The sequence below is a fragment of the Urocampus carinirostris genome, chromosome 7, assembly GCF_059441175.1.
Source record: "Urocampus carinirostris isolate Australia breed hairy pipefish chromosome 7, RoL_Ucar_1.0, whole genome shotgun sequence".
Classification (NCBI taxonomy): Eukaryota; Metazoa; Chordata; class Actinopteri; order Syngnathiformes; family Syngnathidae; genus Urocampus; species Urocampus carinirostris.
Window position 1 is genome coordinate 13,878,898 of NC_142355.1, and position 22,978 is coordinate 13,901,875.

The 22,978-nt window shown below is 40.0% G+C and overlaps 1 protein-coding gene across 2 annotated transcripts; it reads right to left on the reverse strand.

Annotated features, from left to right (window-relative positions):
* Positions 1 to 6,401: 6,401 nt before the first annotated feature.
* On the reverse strand, positions 6,402 to 16,475 carry chst6 (carbohydrate sulfotransferase 6). Of its 2 annotated transcripts, none has more exons than XM_088339254.1 (2): positions 16,331 to 16,475; positions 6,402 to 9,680 (listed from the first exon to the last, which is right to left on the reverse strand). In XM_088339254.1, the coding sequence occupies exon 2, from the start codon at positions 9,630 to 9,632 to the stop codon at positions 8,424 to 8,426; it is 1,209 nt and encodes a 402-aa protein (XP_088195380.1). In that variant the 5' UTR covers positions 9,633 to 9,680; positions 16,331 to 16,475; the 3' UTR covers positions 6,402 to 8,423. The 2 variants fall into 2 exon arrangements, with proteins under 2 accessions (XP_088195380.1, XP_088195381.1); XM_088339255.1 differs by having other exon boundaries at positions 16,297 to 16,475.
* Between the last annotated feature and the right edge of the window lie 6,503 nt (positions 16,476 to 22,978).

A 22,978-nucleotide genomic window follows, 5' to 3' on the forward strand; every position in this document is an offset into this window, starting at 1 on the left:
AATGTAACATGTAAAACTACATAAATAAACAAATATGGTGTACAATTTTTTTGTATTCTTTAAGGGAAAATACGACAGTTTGTAAGGGCATGGAGCCCTGGAGCTTGATAGGTATGCCGTCATTGAAATAGCTGTCTGCAAAGGCCCTGGTGTAACTTCTAAATGTAACTACTAATGTAAAATGATGTTGAGTGTATTAACATTACAGTTGCATTGAAAATGTAGCTACTTGTTAAGGCTCGAACGATAGCCTATGGGTTTTTCAGGGCCGATACCGATAATATTATTAGTGTTGGGAGGCCGATAATGTCATGATTACCGATATGCATGACCTGTGAGCGCTCCTTTGGTGCCAACTGCCTCAGACTCTGATTGGCTCTCTGTCCCTATTTAAACCCTCTCTGCCCCTTTGGTCAGTCCGTCTGCGTACCTCAGTTAACACTAGGCACGCGTTTTTCGACCCTGACTCCCTCCCACCTGTTTTTTTGCTCCCAGCTTCGACCCAGTTTTGATCCTGACCATGTCTACTCTCCCGTCCCGGCTTTTGACCACTTTTTGTCCCCGACCACGTCTACTCTCCTATCCTGGCTTACGACTCGCTTACGACCCCGACCACGTTTTTGGTCTCCTGTCCCTGCTACTGACCCGTTTTTTTGTTCCCGACACCGCCATCGCTCGTCACGGAAGATCCACTTCCGCGTTCAGAGCGACCTGCTTCCTCCGTCCAGAGCAACATGCTTCCTGCGTCCAGCACCACCGGATCGTGGGCGCAACCCTTTCTCTTTCTTTCAATAAAACTTGTGAGAAACGCAATGCAAGTGGGTCCTGTCTCCGTTCTGGTTCTGACAGATAACAGATACTTGAAGCAGATATACAGGAATGAATGAAACTTTTATTTGGAACATAACATAACAGAGCAAAAACAAAATCACAAATAAAACAAAACAAAACTCACAATGTTATCGTACATGTTCGGAAGGGAGTAGGAAGAAGCATACGCTTATTAAATCCTACCCCCAGACTTCCTTAATAGTTGCATCCCACATCTAGATCCCCTGTGTATTTACATGTAATTGCATTAAAAAGACAAGGTACGGGAACTTGAGCCAGATGCCTCCACCATAAAGCTCCCATTTGTCTGCCCTAACTCTGAGATGTGAAGGATACGTCTGTTTTGTGTTCTTTTTAAGATGTATATCTATGGTTGTATCCAAATTCGCCGTAAAAGCTTTAAAATTGCCATAATACATTTTCAATAAAGCAAAAAGAAATCGGGCAGCTGAGTGGTTAGTGTGTGCGGCACTGTTCTGGGGTCATGGGATCAAACCTTCCTGTGTGGAGTTTGCATGTTCTCCCCGTGCTTGCGTGGGTTTCCTCCGGTCACTCCAGTTTCCTCCCACATTCCGAAAACATGCATATCAGGTGTATTGGCCAGTCCGAATTGTCCCTAGGTTTTAATGAGCGAGTGAGTTATCTGTCTCTGTGTGCCCTGCAACTGTCTGGCAACCGGTTCAGGGTGTCCCCTGCCCGAAGATAGCTGGGATGGGCTCCACCACTCCCGCGACCCTACTGAGGATAAGCGGTGCCGATAATGGATGAATGGATGTTTCAAAACTATCTACTTGACTTCAGTTTTAAAAGGAAAAAAAACAAACAGATGCATCGGTTAGAATAATTAAAAGATCGCATGCATACATACCGGTTAGTAAACATATTTGAAATGTTAATACTTCTAATCAATGTCTGGAGATGGTGACTCAATTTTTTTCTCTCACAATAAATGAAAACAATATGTTCAATAATTGTAATTTGAATGGAGTAAAAAGTGTCAATTTTGTAAAATATCTTATTAAATACCCCTTTCAAAATAAAACCAGAATAAGTATTTGACACTCGTATCTAAAATGTTATCCAAAATAATTTTGACTATTGTCCTCTGGTAGGCGCTACAGAGCCGTTAAAACAATGTCAAACAGGGTCAGAGACAGCTTCTTCCCCAGAGCCATCACCACCCTAAATGACTATTTTTGTTCTTGCTGCTAAATGTTATTGCAAAAAACTATGACACGGTATACCGTGCGACCTATATCGGTGTTTTTGTTGCTGCTAAATGTTATTGCACTTCTTTTCATTGCACAATTATTATAACTTAGGCCCGTCCTTAAGCACAATTCACCTATTTTTTACTTGTTTGCCCAGGAGTGCCATGTCTTATCTCGTTGCATGCTGTCTTTCACAACATTGATATCAATGACTATCTATCTATCTATCTATCTATCTATCTATCTATCTATCTATCTATCTATCTATCTATCTATCTATCTATCTATCTATCTATCCTGGTCATATCCCTCGAGAGGGTTGACCGACAGCAATACAAACACATACACAAAAACAAAGAAAATACAAAAAGGGAAAAAGTTGGAAAAAACACACACATTTTTTTGAGACCATGGCCAACCCAAATGCCCAAACACCCAAAGAAGCTAAGCACCTCGGCACCCAAGTTGGTCACGCTTTCGTCCCTCCAGATGAAACGGGAAACAAGAAAGCGGCCATGTCACTAGGGTCAGTGTGACACAACACACTATTCTCTTCAACAGTAGGGCCTGACCGCTTTCACTGGTTTTGTCAGGAAACGGACCGGGAAGCAGGAAGTCGGAACTCATATGCGTAGACGATCTGTCACTTTAATTATGAAATAAAAGTTGTCCAACACACAAACAGACCAAAGACAAAACAAAACAGGTTTAAAGGCAATCAAAATTACAAACTAGGCATTATTCAGATCAAACAGGCATGAACAGGTCTTCAACAAGGTAAAGCAATGGTCTGGCAACGGGCAGTCCCAAAAGGAGCGTTGAAGTACTCCAAAAGCAATCAGTCCAATGCGTCTCAGCCGGTGTCAAGGGGCGGGGCCAGCTGGGCGCCATGACAACCGTGCAGGACATGACAGGTTTACCCCTGCCCTATCATACAGGTGCCCTGCCCATCCCTTAGAAATATCAATGACAATAAAAACTATTCAATAAATCTGATATTAAATTACTATTTTTTTGTTTATTAAATGTAAGATAAAATAATGTCCAACTAAAATAAAATACTAAAATGTATATACCCTAGGACTTTAAGTCAAACAGAGAACATTTTGGTTTCAACCACAGTTCATAAAGATGAGGTGTGTGTGTGACCCCTCAATGGGTGGATTGAGTCGACAAATCCTAAATTCAATTCATCAGTTTTCTGAGTAGATTAAAAAAAAATCCCGTTTTTAATTCATGTCTTTTTTGAGTAGATTTGACAAATCCTAATTTCAATTCATCAGTTTACTAAGTATATTCCACATCATCACCATTTCTGATCATAAAGCCTGTCCAACTCATTCTTATATGTTATATTTCAAGCCTTGTAATTCTAAAAAAAACTAAATATTAGGAAAACATGAAGGTGTGTGATAAGTTAATTCCACTTGCTTCTGTTTTTAAAATTGCACACTTGCAAAGGAGAGGGTATTTACCTTACTTGGACTATCATTCCTCACTGATGTTGTTTACAGAGGTCAATCATGTTGTTTTTCTTTGACTTTCACAGCTCTTTGGGCGGATTTGCTTTTTTTTTTTAACCTTGGAGGGTAGGACCTTCAAAACAGATTGGAATTTTCATATCTGATGATTGTTCGTACAGTCCTCTCTTGTTCTCCCTGTGAGTTCAAATTTCCTTAATGTGTCCTTTTATTTTGAGGTCTACTAAACTATATACTTTCAGTGTGCTAAACCATAGCATCAGACTATGCTTACCTATTTCACAATCATCTTCTATTAAAAGCAACAATGCTGATTAATACTACTAAATAAACAACCTGTCATCAACAACCTGTACATTCATTTCATCCATTCATCCTTTATCTGCACCGCTTATCTTCAGTAAGGTCACATGGTGCTGGAGCCCATCTCAGCTATCTTCAGGCAGTGGGCAGAAGACGGACGGATGTTGACTGAACACCTGACCTGAGCGTGTTGTCAGTAGCGTTTTGCTACCCTTCACAGGCACGGTTTGGGATGAAAAATATAATATTATTATTAAAGCTTTGAAAACTCTCTTGGTGTACCGTCTTTCTTTGTAAATATGTGTAACCATGTATAATATGTATTTGCAACTGTATATTTTTGTAATGTATTTATTTTACAAACTTATTCTGATATGTTCTGCACGAGCAAATGAGAAAGAAGGGGCGGGGCAAAGGCAGGCTGACGGGAAGTGGAGTAAAGGTGAGACATGCTTGTGGACGCGGCCGACAATAGTGGATATATATTTTTCCCACCCTTACCTCTGGAAATATAAACTTTTTTCCTCTGATTACTTTCAACGGGCACCCGGACTCTGCAGGTCTACATTAAATCTTAAGTACCGGTATCATTTTCTGATCATTTTGCCGGCTGTGTTTTTTGGACTGTATCGGGTAGGGGTTAAAAAAAATTGTCAAAACATCATATAACGAATTTGTGAACATGCTTATTTGCTGTTAAGATTGTCGAGAAAAATTGTTCAAACCTCACATTGTCAATTTGATGTTACTAGTGTCAATAAAATTGTTCAAACCAAAAAGACTCGTGTTTGTATTGCGTTTTTTCAATGTGGGCGCATGCGGCTAATATACAGGTGCGGCTTGTGTATGTACAAAATCGGTTTTCCTCCTGAAATGCGGTGGGTGCGGCTTATAATCAGGTGCGCTCTATAGTCCGGAATTTACGGTATGTGTTGTTATTACAACCCTTCTTCCAATCTGGGTGTGGAGGGGGTTGTTTACATTGCAAATAGAAGCAGATGTAAACACCCGTCATACTCATTGTAAAACTTGGTTGCTTTCATCAAAAAAAAATGGAAGTAATCACTTCAATTTTGGGATTCTTCGTAGTTTCAAGATAATCAGATCCAGGGCATAGGGTTAGTTTTGGCATTGGTGGGGACAAATCACATTTTTTAAGTGATCACATAACATTTGTGGGGACTAGAGGTAATATCTTAAGCCCAAGCCCAAACTAAAATCCAGGTCAGGTAGGGCCTATAACAACAATCATTTAATTCCGGTTGGGGCTGGGCTTCTCTATCGCTGCCTTTTTAAAATTTATATATATAAATATATCCACCAGTCATTGTTCTTTGTTTCTTTTTCTTTGTGTCGCGCGTTTGAGTAACAACACAATGGATTCAGTCCCCCTCTCGCAGAGCAACCAGCTTCGCAGCGTCTGACATAAAAAAATAACTAATTTCCATTAATATGACAGGTAATAAATCAAAATTGATTAATGAATGTCAGGAATACAAAGAATACATATAATTGCAGTCACAAGTCACACATTTATAGCTTTTTTGACAGTTTTATGACAGGTATAGGGGTAAAAAAACAAACATTCGTCATTCAACAAAATTTGCCAATTTTGACAGGTTTATGACCCATTTGAGGAAAGTTCCAACAATTCTGAGCGGGTCCTTTACATTTAAAGTTGCTCAATCTGCAATCTCACATTTAGTGGACATTCATGGACAATTCATCACATCCACTACGCAGCATTATCTCCAGACAGAAGAGCAGCTTCAGCGACAGACTGCTGTCACAGTCTTGTACCACGGACAGACGGAGATCTTTTCTTCCTCATGCCATGAGGCTCTTTAACTCCTCCCGGCGGTGTAAAGGCCCACATTAAACCACACCCCCCACATTGCATATTACCGTATTTTTATTGCAGTGTGTATTCTGTGTAGCACTATCTAGATACTCTATATAACACACTACATTGGGTATTAACACGTCACATTGGGTATTTGTGTATTGTATTCTTTTTGATTTATTATTGTTTTGTTCTCCAGCGCAGGGATGCTGCTAGAAGTGTGAATTTCCCTGCGGGGATGAATAAAGTATCTATCTATCGATCTATCTAGTGCTTAAAGGCGACATAATATATACTTCAGTTATTACTATTGGTTTCATAACCAATTTTAAATGTTGCGTTAATAAATACATACAAAACAACTTCACTAACATGCATTTATAAATGTGTTTTATAAAAAATACTTCTGAGATGGGATACATATCGATAGTTTTTCTCCTTCTGATATCAGATAAGGACTGATACACTGGTTGAGTCAAGTCAATCAAGCAATTCAATTTCCTACCTTCAGTCAAATTTTCAACCCATTTCTCCCCTCTGTCTTACCCAGTTAGCCTGGCTGCCTACCAAACCCATTAAGATTTTTACAATGGAAGTACATTCAATAGATTCAATCACGTTGCAGCAAACATCACATCACAAAATGAACAAATCACCTGAAAAGAATAAAAGAATGACAGGTTGAAGCCAAATGCTTAAAAGAGACCTGTCCACAAAATAACTTTGGACGCTTATTCTATTAATCATACAAACAAATGATCATAACTTAAGTTATTAGAAAAATCATTTGTTAATCCTTTTAAAATGATCACATTCTTTGAATAACAATATAAACAGTATTTTACAAATGATCTTTTCCCACCCATCTCCTTCTTACTCTCGAAAAAAAAAATATAACGTGTAAAACCCGAGACAAATAGGCATTTTCTTGTGGAATTTTCAAATGGGATTAATTGTGTACCAAACGAGCAAAATCGTTCAAGACTCAATCAGGGAATTAAAATTAATGAAGTTCACTCACAGTTTTTAGGTCAAATCCTTCTTTTTTTTTATATAATTCATATTTATTGACAACATTACAACACAATTTAACAGACATTTGATTACATTCCTAAAGAATTCTAAAGCAATCAGTAGTCACTCAACGGCAGTTTTTGTCTGTTATAATTCTATTGCACCGTTTTGAACAATATCAGTCAACTGTTCATTTGTTTGTGTTTTTATAGTTTCTTTCTTGGGTGGAAATAATATAAATATTAGGTTTCACGTATAACAGACGTGCAGTCGTGAGACTGTTTCTCACCTGTCATCATATAAATATACAATTAAAAATACATTAACTGCTTGTATTTATTCAGTGTTAAAGTTTTTTTCTCAATCATCTTGACCACTTTTTAAAAAAATTTTTCCAAATTTTTACATTATATTATGGATATTATTTGTTACAATTAGTGCATCATTAGTGTGCTGTGCATCTGCAGATGTTGTGAACACGCAGTTCTCTTGCCTCACGGCAGAGGGCGATAAGATTAAGGATTCCTCTTTGGCCCACACCTCAGCACGAAGCAATAGAATTTGTGATGGTATTAGCAAGCAAGAAAGTCAAACCAACTAGTAGATTTTTTTTGTTGCACCCCCCTTTCATAACAAAAGATTAAGTATCGCATGATGATTTTATTTAATAGTTTCAGTGTGTAATGTATTACTGCGAGGGGTCTTTTCAGAGGCTCTCAAATCATCATTCAGGGATGCAAGATTTGATCATAAAATGTATATTGAGGGTTTGTTTTCCTCAATATATTTTTTTCTTCACTAAAATGTATTAAGATATCTTGTAGTGTTTATCAACTATGTATCTATAAAAGAAGAAAAGCAACAACTGAGTTCATTTCCACTACAGGTTTTGTAACTTGGAAACAAAATATCATCCATCCATCCATTATTTGCACCGCTTATCATCAGTAGGGTCGCGGGGGTGCTGGAGCTCATCCCAGCCATCTTTGGGCAGTGGACACCCTGAACTGGTTGCCAGCCAGTCGCAGGGCACACAGAGACAGACAACTCACTCATTCACCCCTAGGGACAATTTGGACCAGGCAATTAACCTGACATGCATGTTTTTGGAATGTTGGAGGAAACCGTAGTGCCTGGAGTAAACCCACGCAAGCACGGGGAGAACATGCAAACTCCACACAATAAGGTTCGACCCTATGACCTCAGAACTGTGCCACACACGTGCTAACCAATGCCCTGCCGTGCTGCCCACCACTTATCATACAAACACTAATTTAAATGTTTGATTCAATGATTGAAAAGTCTGCTTTTTATTTTTTATGAAAATGTTCACCTGAATATGGCAACTTTGCTGTTAGATTCCATATCTATTATAAAAAGGAGCTCAATCTTGTTTAAACTTCTGCAGACACCCAGGTGCCTATTTTTTTCATTTTGTATTTTGCGTATTTCCTTTAACATTGCATCAGTGACTTTTATTTTAAGTAAAATAACATTGGGATGGATTTCCTAAATTTTCTCTGGTTGATTAATGGTACAGCTGCAGTGGCTGCTTTGGGTGTGGCGCCTGGCTTCGGCCAAATCCATTTGACATATTTAAAACTGCAGGTCATTGTTTGACGGAATGCAATTATTTTATCTTGTGCTTCGTCAGCATTGTTCCGTGGGCCACATAAAATGATGTGGCGGGCCAGATTCAGCCCCCACCCGAGTTTGACATGTGGCGTAGAACATAAGATACTATCCATTAGTTGAACTTTTACTGGGGCTCTGTGTTCTTGGTGATAACCAGCTGAACTGGTAAGGTTCATGCTGAACCAGTAAATCAATATCAAGTCTTTTCTGTTCCTTATCACTGTTAACGGCACTGTACCCAAGCAATGACATGGCCCCCCTACAAACATCCTGAATACGCTTGACTTTGTTGTGTGGCAGGGTGGTGCGCCAAGCCTGCGAAACATCGGCAGCATTTCGTGATGTAATTTGAAAGGCTTCTTTTAAAGAACCTTTGCCTTTTCCGTGAGTCAACTTATAAATCCATTCTTCTAACTTCTCTGTCATTTCCAGATCCACAAAGTCATACATGGCACTAATTTCCTTCAGAGGGTTGCGGGCCACATCCTCATATCGTACCATTTTGTATCGTCCTTCGAGAAACGGAGGAGGCTTCTTAAGCGCCCTGTCACTTATTCGCACATGACTACGGCATATTTCTCGCAAGACTTGATATTGTACCTCTGCTGCTGGTACGGGTCGCTGCTCCAACACAACAGCATTATCGCTAACAAAAGCTCCAGACGACTTTTCTCTCGATCGCGCCACGGCCCGGGGATCCCGAACCAGATGAATGATGCGGAGGTCAAGGCTAGGATCCTCAAAGAGAGGGTAGAGAGATTCCAGTTCAAAAATGCGCACAGATTTTAAGACTACGTGACTGTAAGAGATGCAGGCTTCCTGCACACCGTGTAGGCCCGTTGCATCGCACTTTAGGAAGCATTTAGTTTGATTGCTGAAATCGCCACGTGGCGTGAGAGGACACGCTGGCGGTGAGCACAGTGCTCGACTGTGACTCCACATGAACAAAGAAGATGTTTTATAATGCTCTGGCAGGTAAGCATCTGTCACCGAGAAATCACAATGTAACACACGATGCATTAGATCCCTTACAGCCATTCTTAGAGCTTGCGCACCAGAGTTTTTCAGTTTTGTCCAAACATGCCAGCCAGGCTCCATGAGGTAGAAGACGGACGGATGTTGACTGAACACCTGACCGACAAAAGATGATCCTGATCTCCATGACGACAACAGCAAAATGTGGACTTTCTTATTGGTGGGCGTACAGTCGCTTGATTTTAGCCTTATGTACCAACCGCAGAGGAGGAGCACAGCTGCTCCCTGCAGGAACAACAGGAAAAACAGTGTGCTGAGCTTCACTCTGTAACGGAGCATGGCTGGTATTTGGGGCTCGATGTTGCTGTAAATCCCTTTGTAGCGTTACTGCAAAATAGGCCAAGAAAAATTGAGTTAGTGTAGTTCTGTCTCTGTCAGTTCCACCTTCAAAAGACAAATTAATACAATTACTGGTCTGAAGTCTTATGTTATTTTCTTACTTTATATGAGCTCTTAACAAATGTTGGCTAATCAGATTTGAGACAGTGATTTCCCACATCAGAAACATAGTCGATTCCACTCAGCAGTACGTTATTCATTCTTTGGTTATTGGTTTTATAGTGTCCACAACTGAGTCATCCGTATCACCACCATTTTTAAACCAACCCTAAACACCCATTTTAAACAGGAGGAAAATGTCTTGCCTTACTCACAGCAAAGAAAAAAAAACATAAGGAAAATATACATGACTGTTCAAACATTGGGAGTCACCCAGATAATTTTGTTTTCCATGAAAAATCCCACTTTTTTATTAATCAAATGACTTTCAAAATAAACAGAAAGTACAGTCGAGCTATTGACAAAGTTAGATTTAATGACTTTTACTTGAAAAAAATTTAAATTTTGATTTCATCAAAGAAAGGTTCCAAGCGACCCTGAACTTTTTTTTGAATTAAAATCAGTGTGGTTTACATGGGCGGGTAAATTGCTTTTTGTAAGGTTGGTTCATTTTAAAGGTAAGCTTTTGGGGCCTGGTTCGGGCATAAAATGTCAATCATTAAGTCGGGCCGGGCTTCTCTCTCATCTTATTTCTAATTTGTTTTTTCTTAGTGGAGGATATGCACAGCATGCACTTGATTTTACTCGGGTAATTATTTAGATGACTGCCCTTTACTTCGATTTGAGTAATATTTAAGTTACAGTACTTTTACTTGAGTAACACACTTCGGCGCTGCAGTTCTGCACCAAAATGCCCACTTCGGCACCAAAGATGTATTATTCAGATAACTCTTTCAGAGAACATGCTTACCAAAGCATTAGTTTAATTTCAAATCACAAAATCCAAAGAAATTTTCATCCTCTGTGTCACTGTAGAAGATGCGCCGCTTCCTCTTTCCACCTCTACGCCGCTTACGTTAGACATCGTTTTCCACTGCTCGCCAATAGCTTTCAAGTTTTGCAAACTTTCTTTGTGCTTTTGGGCCAAAAACTTGAAAAAAATGATTTTCTTTTCGGTGCCATTTCGTTCAGTTTCATTTCTCTGCACTTCGCCGCCAAAGTGTTCATTTCGGCGCTGCACTTTAAAGTGTACACTTGATTTGAGGGACTCGGCCTGAAGTAAACGCCAAGATGGCACTTCAGCCGAAGCGCGCACTCTGGTGCCGGAACGCACACTTCATCGCCTAGTTTCCATGGCGCCAAAGTAACGCTTCGGGTTTACTTTTGGTTGAGTCCCACGTATCAAGTTAATCAGTCAGGTTCAAACGTGTTCAGGATTATTTCCCCGCGGCCATGGTCGGGCTAGATTTTTTAGCTCCAATTCATTTGGTGCATTTGTATTTTTACTTATTCTGCACACCGATCGCCGTGACGTTTTGGGTTAAACGGTGACCAGAGTGTGTGGCTATCAGCATGTCTACATCTCAGTTCAGGGGTCCTTGGTTTAATTCTAACTCCTGGCCTCCGTGTATAGGATTTGCATGTTGTCCGGTTTCCTCCCATATTCCAAAAACATGGCTGGGATGGGACCTGATCAACCTTCGTTAGGATAAGCGGTCTGTAAAATGCATTTATGTGATTTCGGTGTGTTGTAACAAAGAAATCTTAATGTACCACACGATTCTACAGAGCATTTACGCTCATTATTATTATTGTTGTTAATAATATCCATCCATTATCTGCCCCGCCTATCCTTAGTAGGGTCGCAGGGGTGCTAGAGCCCATTCCAGCCATCTCACTTATTCACACCTAGGGACAATTTGGGCCAGCCAATTAACCTGACATGCATGTTTTTAGAATGTGGGAGGAAACCGGAGTGCCCAGAGTAAACCTACGCAAGCACCGGGAGAACACAGGAAGGTGCGATCTCGAGACCACAGAATTGTTCCGCAGACGCGCTAACCACTCAGCTGCCGTGCTGCCTGGTTTTATTAATATAAATCTTATAATTGTTGTTATTATCATCATTATTCTTATTATAATTTTGGAAAAAGATGCCCTTGGGCAGGACCAGAAAAAATGTTAATGAACTGGTACGTGGCCCAGAAAAGGTGGTCCACCACTGTGTAAACTCAGAAGAAAACAATGAACCCTCTTTTGGTCACTGGAGCTAATAACATTTGGCTACCCACTGACTTTAGAAGCAAGATCAAAATTCGCAAAATATTTGAAGGGCGTGACTTTTAATGTAAAATCAAATTTTCAGGAGCTTCGACACCGAATTTATGAAGCATTCCGTCTTTTGTGGCAAAATCATCACAGAAAAGTATTGTTTTAAAAAAAATTCCGGGTCTTTAAAGAGTACAGGCAAACATGTAAGAAAATCGGATAAAAAAACCTTACGAAAAAAGAGCATGCGGGACCTGAACAAAAATTGAAATTGTGTATTCTGGTGAAAAAACAGTTACAGATCATCTTCAAACTACATGTTTAAGTGTGGATTGGCAATGGATGAGCAAATATTTAATTGAGGTGTGTAACGAGTGATCCTGTTTATCTTAAGGAGCGAGCAGGACATCCTTCTCTGATGATTTTTCACCCATGGGTGTGCCACTTCGTTCCCTCAAGGCTGTAGAGGTGTGTTTTTTCTTTGGGACGTCATTCATTCCGGATATAGATCCCTCATGTCGTAAAGCTAAATGTGGATTTTGTAAATAAAAAATACATTTTTAAAGTCCTTATGCTAATTTGAGTCTTTTGGGGCGGTGTGTAGAGCGCTCGTCTTGGGATCAAGAGATCGCAGTTCGAATCCCAGCTCCTCTGTGTTACATGTCAAAGTGTCCTTGGGTAAGACACTGAACCCCTAATACCCCCAATAAGCAGGTTAGCGCCTTACATGGCTGCACGGCCGCTATTGGGAAATGTAAAGCACACTGTAAAGCGCTTTGGGAAGTCTTGACTTGAAAAGCGCTATATAAATGCAGATCATTTCATTTGACAGCCAGAAATCTTGCTTATTTGTAGGTGACCAAATACTTTTTGTCTTTTACTTCTTGTGTTATGTGGCTAATTGAAAGCAGTTAATTAGGGTCATCTTCTATGCGAGCATATACAGTAATTTAGAACAATGGACCTGTTAACCTCAGTCAATTGCTCCCCGTGTTAATGACCTTTATTCCCCTTATTAAGGTATACATTTTCCCAGTTATTTTATGTTTTTTGATCATTTTAAGTTGTGTGTGCTGTATTGTCATTTTTGTACAGGAAACCATATATGTAGTACACGCATACTGCAATACTAAATTTACTGTTATTGGGGAAGGAACAAAGAAAGATAATGAGATAACTGTGTGTGTTTAACTTGTTTATTTGTTAAATAAAATGAACTTTCTTTCACAATTTATGATTGTTTTTATTCTACAGTCTTTCTTGTAGTGATCAAACAGGTAGCCCGCTGTGTTTGTAAGGTTTATCATCGGTTAATAAGGGAAATTGCAATAATTATTTGGCTCCTGAGGTACTCGATAGGCAGGTAGGCGGCGTGCATAGCGGCCTTTGGCTATCGGTGTGTGAGTGTACTGTATGTGTGAACGGGCAAAGTACATTGTGAAGCGTTTTGGAGGTCTTCGGTGACTGATTAAAAGTTCTATACAAATGCATTTACCATTTCAAGATTAATATTATTGGGGGCACAAGATATTTTTTATCAGAATTAATGAAAGCTGCTACCGACCGACTGGTCTAGTCAGATGCATTATCGATGATGGCGTTCATGAATACAGACGCTGCCCTACTTACTAACAAGATCCTGATGACCGTTGAATTTGTCTGTAAGTTGCTTCAGTGCTATGTTTTGTATGGAACGTATGTTTAAGTTTTATATAAGTATGTTTAAGGTTTTATATAAGTATGTTTAAGGCTTGTATAAATAACCTGTACTGTTTTGAAACGTTCGGAAGAGTTAGGTGACTTTCATTTCAAAATAAATGGCTCGCTTCTTCTTTACACCAAACATATTGAATGGATGCACAATGTATTAAACAATAAAAACATCAAAAGTTCTTAGCACGCTGGAGATACAGGCAGTATGTTTACAAACAAACGAGGATGAGGAGGTCGAATTTCTTCTCCAAGTGACCTCTCAAAGCGTCACCACATGCCAGTAGCGGCGGAAAGAAGCACTACAGTTATGTCCTGTACTCGGAAAAAGGTGCACAATACAAAATCTAACTCACGGCAATGTCCGGATATTTTTCGACACCCCGAAAAAAATGATCGTATCTACCGTTTATCTTAAGTCGAATGCTGGTAAGTAGGGGAGCGTCTGTACATGGGAACGCAAGTACGGGGGGCAACTGAGAAACGACCATACGGTCTTCTTAAGCCTCGACCACAGGTGGCGCCGACCGCGTGGTAAATTTGGCGTTGATGCTTTTTAGTGGCAGAACGCCAATGGAGACGTGCGCCCCAAGACCAGGCACTCTTTTCAGAGTCACCTTCTTCAGCACTCCTCCATCTTGTTTATGTCATGTATTTTCATATCATGTTACCATACAAATAGCGGCTAACACGTAGGTAGATAGCAATTACGAATACAGTATTTACTAAAGTGCCGAAAGAAAAGGCAGATGAGGGCTGAATCGCAAATAAAATGTGAGGCCTACATTTGACAGTGCTGTTGCCAACAGACTGGTGTTGACAAACCAAATGGCTCTAGGAGCTGGCATTTGAGGCCACCAGTCAGGAGCCAGTTCCCTTCGAGACGCTAATTTTCTTTTGTGATTGGTCGAAATGTTTTTTTCTTCAGGGTATTCTGTGCTGTTAGCTTCAAATCGGTTGCATATAAAAAAGGTTAATATTGTGTTGTTTTTTTGTAGATTCATAAATGTTTAATTTTTTTGTTTTCAGTGTTTTTCAGCATTACCGTTTAAGTGTCAAATTTGCTTTATTTTCACCCTTTAATTCATAATGAATCGTAATATATGGATTGAACAGGAGCGGCACAGCGGCTGAGTGGTTAAAGCGTCTGCGGCACAATTCTAAGATCATGAATTCAAAGCCAGCTACCAGCCTTCCTGTGCCAAGTTTGCATGTTCTCCCCCAGGCACTCCGGTTTCCTCCCACCTTCCAAAAACATACGTGGTAGGTTAATATGTGTCTTCAAATTGTCCCTAGGTATGACTAAGCATATAAATGGTTGTCTGTATCTGTGTGAACTGGCATGAGTCCGGGGTGTCCCCTGCCCTTTGACTGAAGATAACTGGGATGGGCTCCGTTACCCCTGCCACCCTTTTGAGGATAAACGGTGCAGATAATGGATGGATGGAAGGATGGATTAAACGACCTGAAAAGCCGTTCGAGAGCCAAAAGAGACAGCTCTTTTCAGTGAGCAGAGGCCAAAAAGCCGTTTCTTTAAAAAAAAGTCGGAATTCCTATCTCCTCAACAAACCAACTCTGATCCGAGGCGTGTTTTGTATTTCTAGTACATGCGTCGAATCGCGGTTTCCTCGCTACCCCCAGCACGCCAGAAGCAAAATGATGATTGGCAGTGGTGTCGGGTGTGGTTGGCGCTAGGTGTGCGCTGGCCTTTACCATGAATTCAGGTGCACAACGAAGTTGCAATCAGCGAAGTAAATTTACAAGGAAAAAATATTTTGAGGAGGGGGGGGTCACGCGGCGTCCCACCCCCATGCCCCAAGGAACGATCCTCCATGTTAATGAACAGGGTTGGGTAGGGTTACTTTTACTGGATTACTTTCAATTACTTTTGTATTACTCCAATACCAAATATGCTAATAAAAGACAAAAGAAACTGAATATGACTCACAACACGTGGTAAGCTTTCTCTCCTGGCTTTGACCTCTTTGATCTCCGGCAAAACTAACATAAAATGCGACAGAAACAAAATGAAAATAAATCCAAACAGCTTGCCAACATCATTTTTGCCGTTCCATGTATTCCGTTACTCCCCGAGCCTGCACAAAATTTAGTCATTTTATTCATATTTAGTTTCTTTTGTCTTTTATTAGCATATTTGGTATTGGAGTAATCCAAAAGTAATTGAAAGTAATCCAGTTAAAGTAACCCTACCCAACCCTGTTAATGAAGCAAGCAACTGGCTGAGGTTTACAGGTATGCTAACACAACCCAGCACCTAAGACAAAAACAATTTGTGTAAACAAGATTATTTTATTTACCAAATAAAGAACGCAAACAATCCTTTCAGTTTTTTTTTTTTATTTTTTTTTTCTGTAAACCAATAAAAAATGGCCGTATGGCATTGAACGAGTTAAGATTTGGGATTACCTTTAATGATGAAAATCAACAGATTGTCCAAGGCAATCAATGAGGTGTGTCTACTCTGACAACTAACATGACTTCAAATTACGATATTCTTATTATTTTTTAGATATCATTGTGTTTTCTTTGCATTCGCGCGTAGAAAACAAACTCAAAGAGTTCGTGTCGAACGGCAGACAAGGACGTTTATCATTCAAAAAGAAGAACAGCATCAAAGAACGGATCCGGGTTAAAATGTTGTCAGAAAAGAAGAAAATGAGTCTACCTGGGAGGTTAAACATATCGGTGCTGTCGCTTACCGCTGCTTCGATGCCGGCGTTTGCGCTCTTTCATTCCCGAAACTTCGCCTCAAATTTCCCTTCAGGCAGCTAGCAGCTGCTCGCCGTAAAACACCCCCTTTCTCCTCTTTTTCCGTCCGGTTGTGTGCGAACTGCAAAGCAAAGTTTGAGACGTGGCGGGGTTCCAGTGGGCTGGGCGGGGGCTTGGGTAACACAAGAAAATGAGCAGAGGACAACACGGAGATATTTTTTGGGGAAAGAAGTCTGAAACACGCAGCCCGTGGGACCAGAGTTTGTGTCCCTCATCTTAGAAAAATAACAAATAGTATCTTTGAAGTAGTCTAAGATGTTAATCCTGAGATTTTGGTTTGGCAGAGCCTAAAATATCAATCATTACGTTCGGGTTTCGGGCTGGGCTTCTCTGGCTGAATTTTTCCATACGTCATTGTTTTTTCTTTGTCTCCAGGGCGTACTGCTCTTGTGGTTTACAGTCCAATTCCCAAGCTGTCAAAAGGACGGACAGGCTTAAATATTCCCGTCAACTCTGGTGACATTTTTTGGGGTTGATGTAACCACAGCAGACACAGAAATCTATCTATCTATCTACCTTGGTCATATCCCTCAAGAGGGGTGACCGACAGCAAGACACACACATACAATAACAAAGAAAATAAAAGGGAAATAAATAGCAAAAAAACATACAAAAATTATTGGACCATGGCCAGCCCAATTGCCCAAACACCCAAACAAGTTAGGCACCTCAGCACAAAAGTTGGTCATGCTTTCGTCCCTCCAGATGAAAATGGGACACCAGAAAGCGGCCATGTCACTCGGGTCAGGGTGACACATAATACACTCTTTTGTTCAACAGCAGGGCCCGACAGCTTTCACTGGTTTACCCCTGCCGCATCATACGGGTGCCCAGCCCATCCTTAAGAACGCGTCCACAATCCCACTATCCTTTCACAACAACTCTCCACTCCTTTAGTACGGATAAATTATTTATACAGCCTTGGCATTAAGTATGCGCGGTGGTGGATGCGCGTGATGGACTTTCTACCCCTCTAGTGCAACACAGCCCGCGTCGCCCGACTCAGAGAAGCAGGCGTACAGTGGGCAGGTGGCGATGGGTTAGTCAACCATAATCCCCCTACCTCCTCCTGTGCCCTCAAAAATGAAAAATGAGATTTCAGGTTTACTTTGGGTTCGCTCTCTCAAATCAAGTTAATTGCTCGGGCTGCGGCTACATAGTGCTTCAATAGCCGCAGACCACGGTGAGGCGTGAATTTTTAGGCCAAATCTTAACGCTACATGAGACTTATGCATATTTCTGCTCATAAAACGCTGGTCTACTAATAATTCCAAGAGCCAAGAAGAAATCCGGAAGTTCAAGAACGTTCTCCATTCGGGCCCCTGTGGAATGCTCTGCCCTCTAAAATTTGATCTGCAACCTCCGTGGAAGTGTTAAAATCAGGTGTGTCAAATATAAGGACCGTAGGCCGGACCTGGCCTATTGAATGGTTTCACCCAGCCCACTATAAATTTCTGAGAATTTCAAAAAAAGAAGAAAGTCTCTATGATGTTTCTATCAAAAGTAATGGTGTTAAATAAATTTATGTAAGAGCTCCATCTGGCCGCTAGAAGGAAGTAAAGGATATACTCTCAGCTTTAGTAGGCCCAGCCTAGTGGTTTGATCTATAATCATTGCCCATGGACTGCTGAAACCTTTATCTTGTATTTCTTTTGAATTATTTTCAGACCAGTATGAGAATTAAGGGGATAATTATAGATGTTTCCATAGCTCCAACTTCAGTTTGTAGAGTGTGGTTGGTTGGTTCAGGTGTAAAACTGTTAAAATGAACCACTTAATACAACCAATACGCAGGGTTGGGTAGGGTTACTTTAACTTGATTACTTTCAATTACTTTTGGATTACTCCAATACCAAATATGCTAATAAAAGACAAAATAAACTAAATATGAATAAAATTATGACTCACAACACGTGGTAAGTTTTCTCTTGTGGCTTTGATCTCTTTGATCTCCGGAAACACTAACATAAAATGCGACAGAAACAAAATGAAAATAAATCCAAACAGCTTGCCAACATCATTTTTGCCGTTCCATGTATTCCGTCACTCCTCAAGCCTGCACAAAATGTAGTAATTTTATTCACATTTAGTTTCTTTTGTCTTTTATTAGCATATTTGGTATTGGTGTAATCCAAAAGTAATTGAAAGTAATCAAGTTAAAGTAACCCTACCCAACCCTGCCAATACGACATAAGTCATTTTTCCAATTGTTTTTGAATAAATGTGTTGCACTGAGAAAACATTCCTTTAGGGTAGGTTACTAATGTAGGCTGAATAATAAAGCATATTACTTAAAAACTACGGTAAGTTAAAATCTTTAAGTTGACATTCTTTTGCTTATCCAGCCACCTGAGAACAGAAAGTCCGGATCCAGCCCCAGGGCCAAACAGAAAATCTGGGTTTAAAATTGCTGGTTTAAATCCAGGCTTAAGATACATAGTTTATGAGTGATGTTGACTCTTCGTCTTCTTGTCCTTGAGGGGGAATGATGTGCCTGGTTGTTGCATGGTGCATGCATATCGAGCCATCGTACCGGCACTTGGACCTGATGTACTCCATCCTCTAGAATAGAGGTCGTGAACCTTTTTGACCCAAAGAAGCAGAAAAGCAGAAATATTTAGATTTTTTTTCCTGAGAGAGCCACACTACATATTTAGAAACAAAACTCAAAAAAAAAAACGCCAAACCCGCTCTCCAGACAAAAGCTAATTCTGCAGCCCATTTTATTTCACTGTGTGATGTTTTGTGATTTCATAAAATCCGTGAAATAATAATAAAGCCAGAGCCTGAGTCCCTTATTAATATAAATAGACCACTTAAAATGTGTCTCCCTCCCGCAGTTACTTGATTGTGGAGGCTCATTTTTGTCCTAAATAATGGTTTCAAAACAAGGTGCGAGCAAAGTTATTATGTAAAAATGTCCCAAAATCCTGCAAAGGATACTAACGTATTTACCCTCAATGCAGACGGTGCTGGGCAAGAAGAGTGGTCCGGTCCTGTGTATTGCTGCGCCCATTCCTACAGTCACCCAAATTGCTCTAAGTGCTTTGCTGGAGCTTCTGGTTAAAAAGTTTGTTTTGGGTTGAAGCTTGTTTTGTGGCTTTTCATTATAAAGTGTCTCGGCAATGAACATAGATTGTTTCATTCCATATAAAGACATATCTAGCGATTACCAGTCTGCTGGTGTGATCCCTTGACGGTAAACTGTAGTAAAATTGTGTTCTATTAATAATTATTATAAAAAAGAAAAACCATACCTGTAGCATAGTGTTGGTGTCAACGTGGGGGTGCTGCTAGAACACGTTTACTTCCGGGTTGTTTAATTTTTGTACACAGTTTTTTTTTAATTCCAAACAGTCAGGTTTATTTATTTTACTTATTTATTTTTGGGTGTGAGTATTTTGGATATCATACATTTTATGTTAATTTAATTAAGTGCTTTAATTTTATTTACTTGAGTTGTATTAAAGTATTTAAAATAACATCTACTTCCTGGTTGTGTTGCCTTCAGGATGAATCAAGTAGCATAGACGGTATACTGGACCAAACCTCATTTTTTCAACAGCCTTGGCTTTGCATGTGTGTCAATCAAAGCTTCAAATATCAATATATTAATTGATTGCACAGTATCTATTTTATCTCCGAGCCATATGTATTCATGCCATTGGTTCCCGACACCTGATCTAGAACCTGTTGCATTGGTGCTAGATTTTAGGGCAGGAAGCTGTCGACTGCATATTCTTTTATAACCTATACAAGTATTTTGTGTTTATGATGTCCGTGTATTGTCTGCTGATGCACTTGCAACATCCATTGCAGCCTGGTCATCTTGGAAGGGGGATTACATGATGTGCGGTCCCTTCTCAAGGTTTCGTCATTTTCCCCATGTTGAGGTTTTTGGGGTTTTCCTTGTCGTCATGTAGGTTTTAGATCAGAGGATGGTGTAATAATAGTCTGTGGTTTGCAATAGTCTGTGCAGCCCTTTGAGACCCCTTGTGATTAAGGGCTATACAAATAAACAGGACTTCACTTGGTTATGGTTTGGTCCCCACCAATGCCAACACCAAACTTACGTCCTTGCATGTTTGTGTATAAAGATGTTTTTGCCAAAAAGAAAAAAAAAAAGCGACAACAAATGTCTTTCCCTATGTTCTTTCAAGACTACACACCCGCACTACAGACGCTGCAGAGCGGAGTTCAGATGCAGCCACTCATTCAGAAGAGCAGTGAATACACCTGAGTCACTATTTGTTCGACTGTATTTTGGATTTTTAAAATCATCATCATTTTTCATTTTCTCCAGTTCAATCCGATTACCCGGATTGCGACCGAGATTTTTGCAATTTAAAACAGTTCAGATTATTATTTACAATCATAATTTGAAAAAAGTGATAGAAGTTTAAAAAATATTTTATTTGTTGAACAAATGCTTGAGCCAATAAATACAGTTTGTTCTTTGGCTTCCATGTATAAGAGTATTTGAATGTATAATTGTATAAAATGGTTTCTACTTACACGGCAGCGCAGTGGTTAGCGCGTGTGCGGCACAGTTCCTAGGTAATGGGTTCAAATCCAGCTACCAGCCTTCCTGTGCAGAGTTTGCATGTTCTCCCCGGTTTCCTCCAGGCACTCCGGTTTCCTCCCACATTCCAAAAACATGCATGTCAGGGTAACTGGCCGGTCTAAATTGTCCCTAGGTGTGAATGAGCGAGTGAATTGTCTGTCCCTGTGTGCCCTGCGATTGGCTGGCAACCAGTTCAGGGTGTCCCCTGCCCACTGCCCGAAGATAGCTGGGATGGGCTCCAGCACCCCCGCGACCTTACTGAGGAGAAGCAGTGCAGATAATGGATGGGTTTCTACTTAACGAATTTTGCCAATTGCAGGTTGTCTTAGGAACGCGGCCCCCGCGAAAAAAAATGAAGAGGGATTACAGTAATTATATTTTTGTGGTAACTGCAATAGCCTCTCATGTCACTAAGTCCAATGGCCACAAAACCACAGCAGCACAGGTGTTTGTCCTCGCCCGCATTAAGGTTTCATATCAGGGGATGTTGTAATTGTGGCTTGTGCAGCCATTATAGACATTTTCGTGATTAACATAATAAAACAAATGTGACTTGACTTACCTTCCGTGGTAAAAACTCAGAAAAAAATCTCTTTGATGAATAAGTTAGCAACCTGACCTCTCACAAGTCACAAAGGGTTTCTTGTTAGTCACTTTCTGATGAAAGAAGAAATGTGAAACACACATTCTTCCGGATATAGCGCAGATGTAAATCTCAAACATGCAGAACAATATTTTCAAGATGCCACTTAGGTAACTGAACCTAAAGAAGTCCAATATGAATTATTTAGGTAACCTTCAGTCTTATTTTGTCAAATGACGTATATTTGTATAGCCCTTAATCACAATAAGTCTCAGAGGGCTGTAAGGATTACAGCCTATTACAGACTACAGACTATCAATGAAACATCCTTTGATCTAAAACTTACATGAGAGCAAGGAAAAACTAAAAATCTCAGCATGAAGAAATTAAGAAACCTTTAGAAGGGACCGCACAAGAGGTAATCCACCTTCCAGGATTAACAGGCTGCAATGGATGTTGCAAGAGCATCAACAGACAAGACACAGAGATCAACACAAAATACTTGACATTGTCAACATGAAATATAGGTAATTCATAAGCTATAGAATGTAAGTAGCATGTCTTTTGAAAGACAAAAGGCTGACAAGCTTTTTGTAACATTGTCCAAATCTTTCTAGTTTTGCTGGTACTTGAAATTTGTTTCAAAATGGTTTTCAATATTTTCCTGATTGAAATCATTGTTTTCTTATATCATTGTTATTAAAAGTATTCTGAATCTTTTGTTAAGATGTTATTTGTTGATGTATAGAACATTTGTGGACTTTGATAGTTGAAATATTCATCATAGGTGCATGTCCACTGTGAGAGAAATAAACTAAAAAGAAAAATTCAGAAATCACAATGCATGATTTTTTAACGATTTATTTGTGTGATATAGATGAGAGTAAGTATTTGAACACTTAATAAAATGAATGATAAAATATGGTACAGTAAACTATGTTTGCTATTACAAAGGTCAAACATTTCCTGTAGTCCTTCACCAGGTTTACATACACTGCAGAAAGGATCTTAGCCCACCCCTCCACACAGATCTTTTCTAGATCAGTCAGGTTTCTGGGCTGTCGCTGAGAAACAAGGAGTTTGAGCTCCCTCCAAAGATGTTTGATTGGGTTTAGCGCTGGAGACTGGCTGGGCCATGCTAGAACCTTCATATGATTCTTACGGAGCCACTCCTTGGTTTTCTTGGCTGTGTGCTTCGGGTCGTTGTTGTGTTGGAAGACCCAGCCACGACCCATCTTCAATGCTCTGACTAAGGGAAGGAGGTTGTTCCCCAAAATCTCACAATACAAGGCCCCAGTTGTCCTCTCTTTAATGCAGAGCACTCGTTCTGACCCGTGTGCAGAAAAACACCCGAAAAGCATGATTCTACCATCCCCATGCTTCACAGTAGGGATAAAACCTTTTGTGAGTGATAAATATGCAATAAACACA

Coding starts and splice junctions, on each gene's coding strand:
- chst6 (XM_088339254.1), bottom strand. CDS start 9,632: ATGCTCCGTTACAGAGTGAAGCTCAGCACACTGTTTTTCCTGTTGTTC.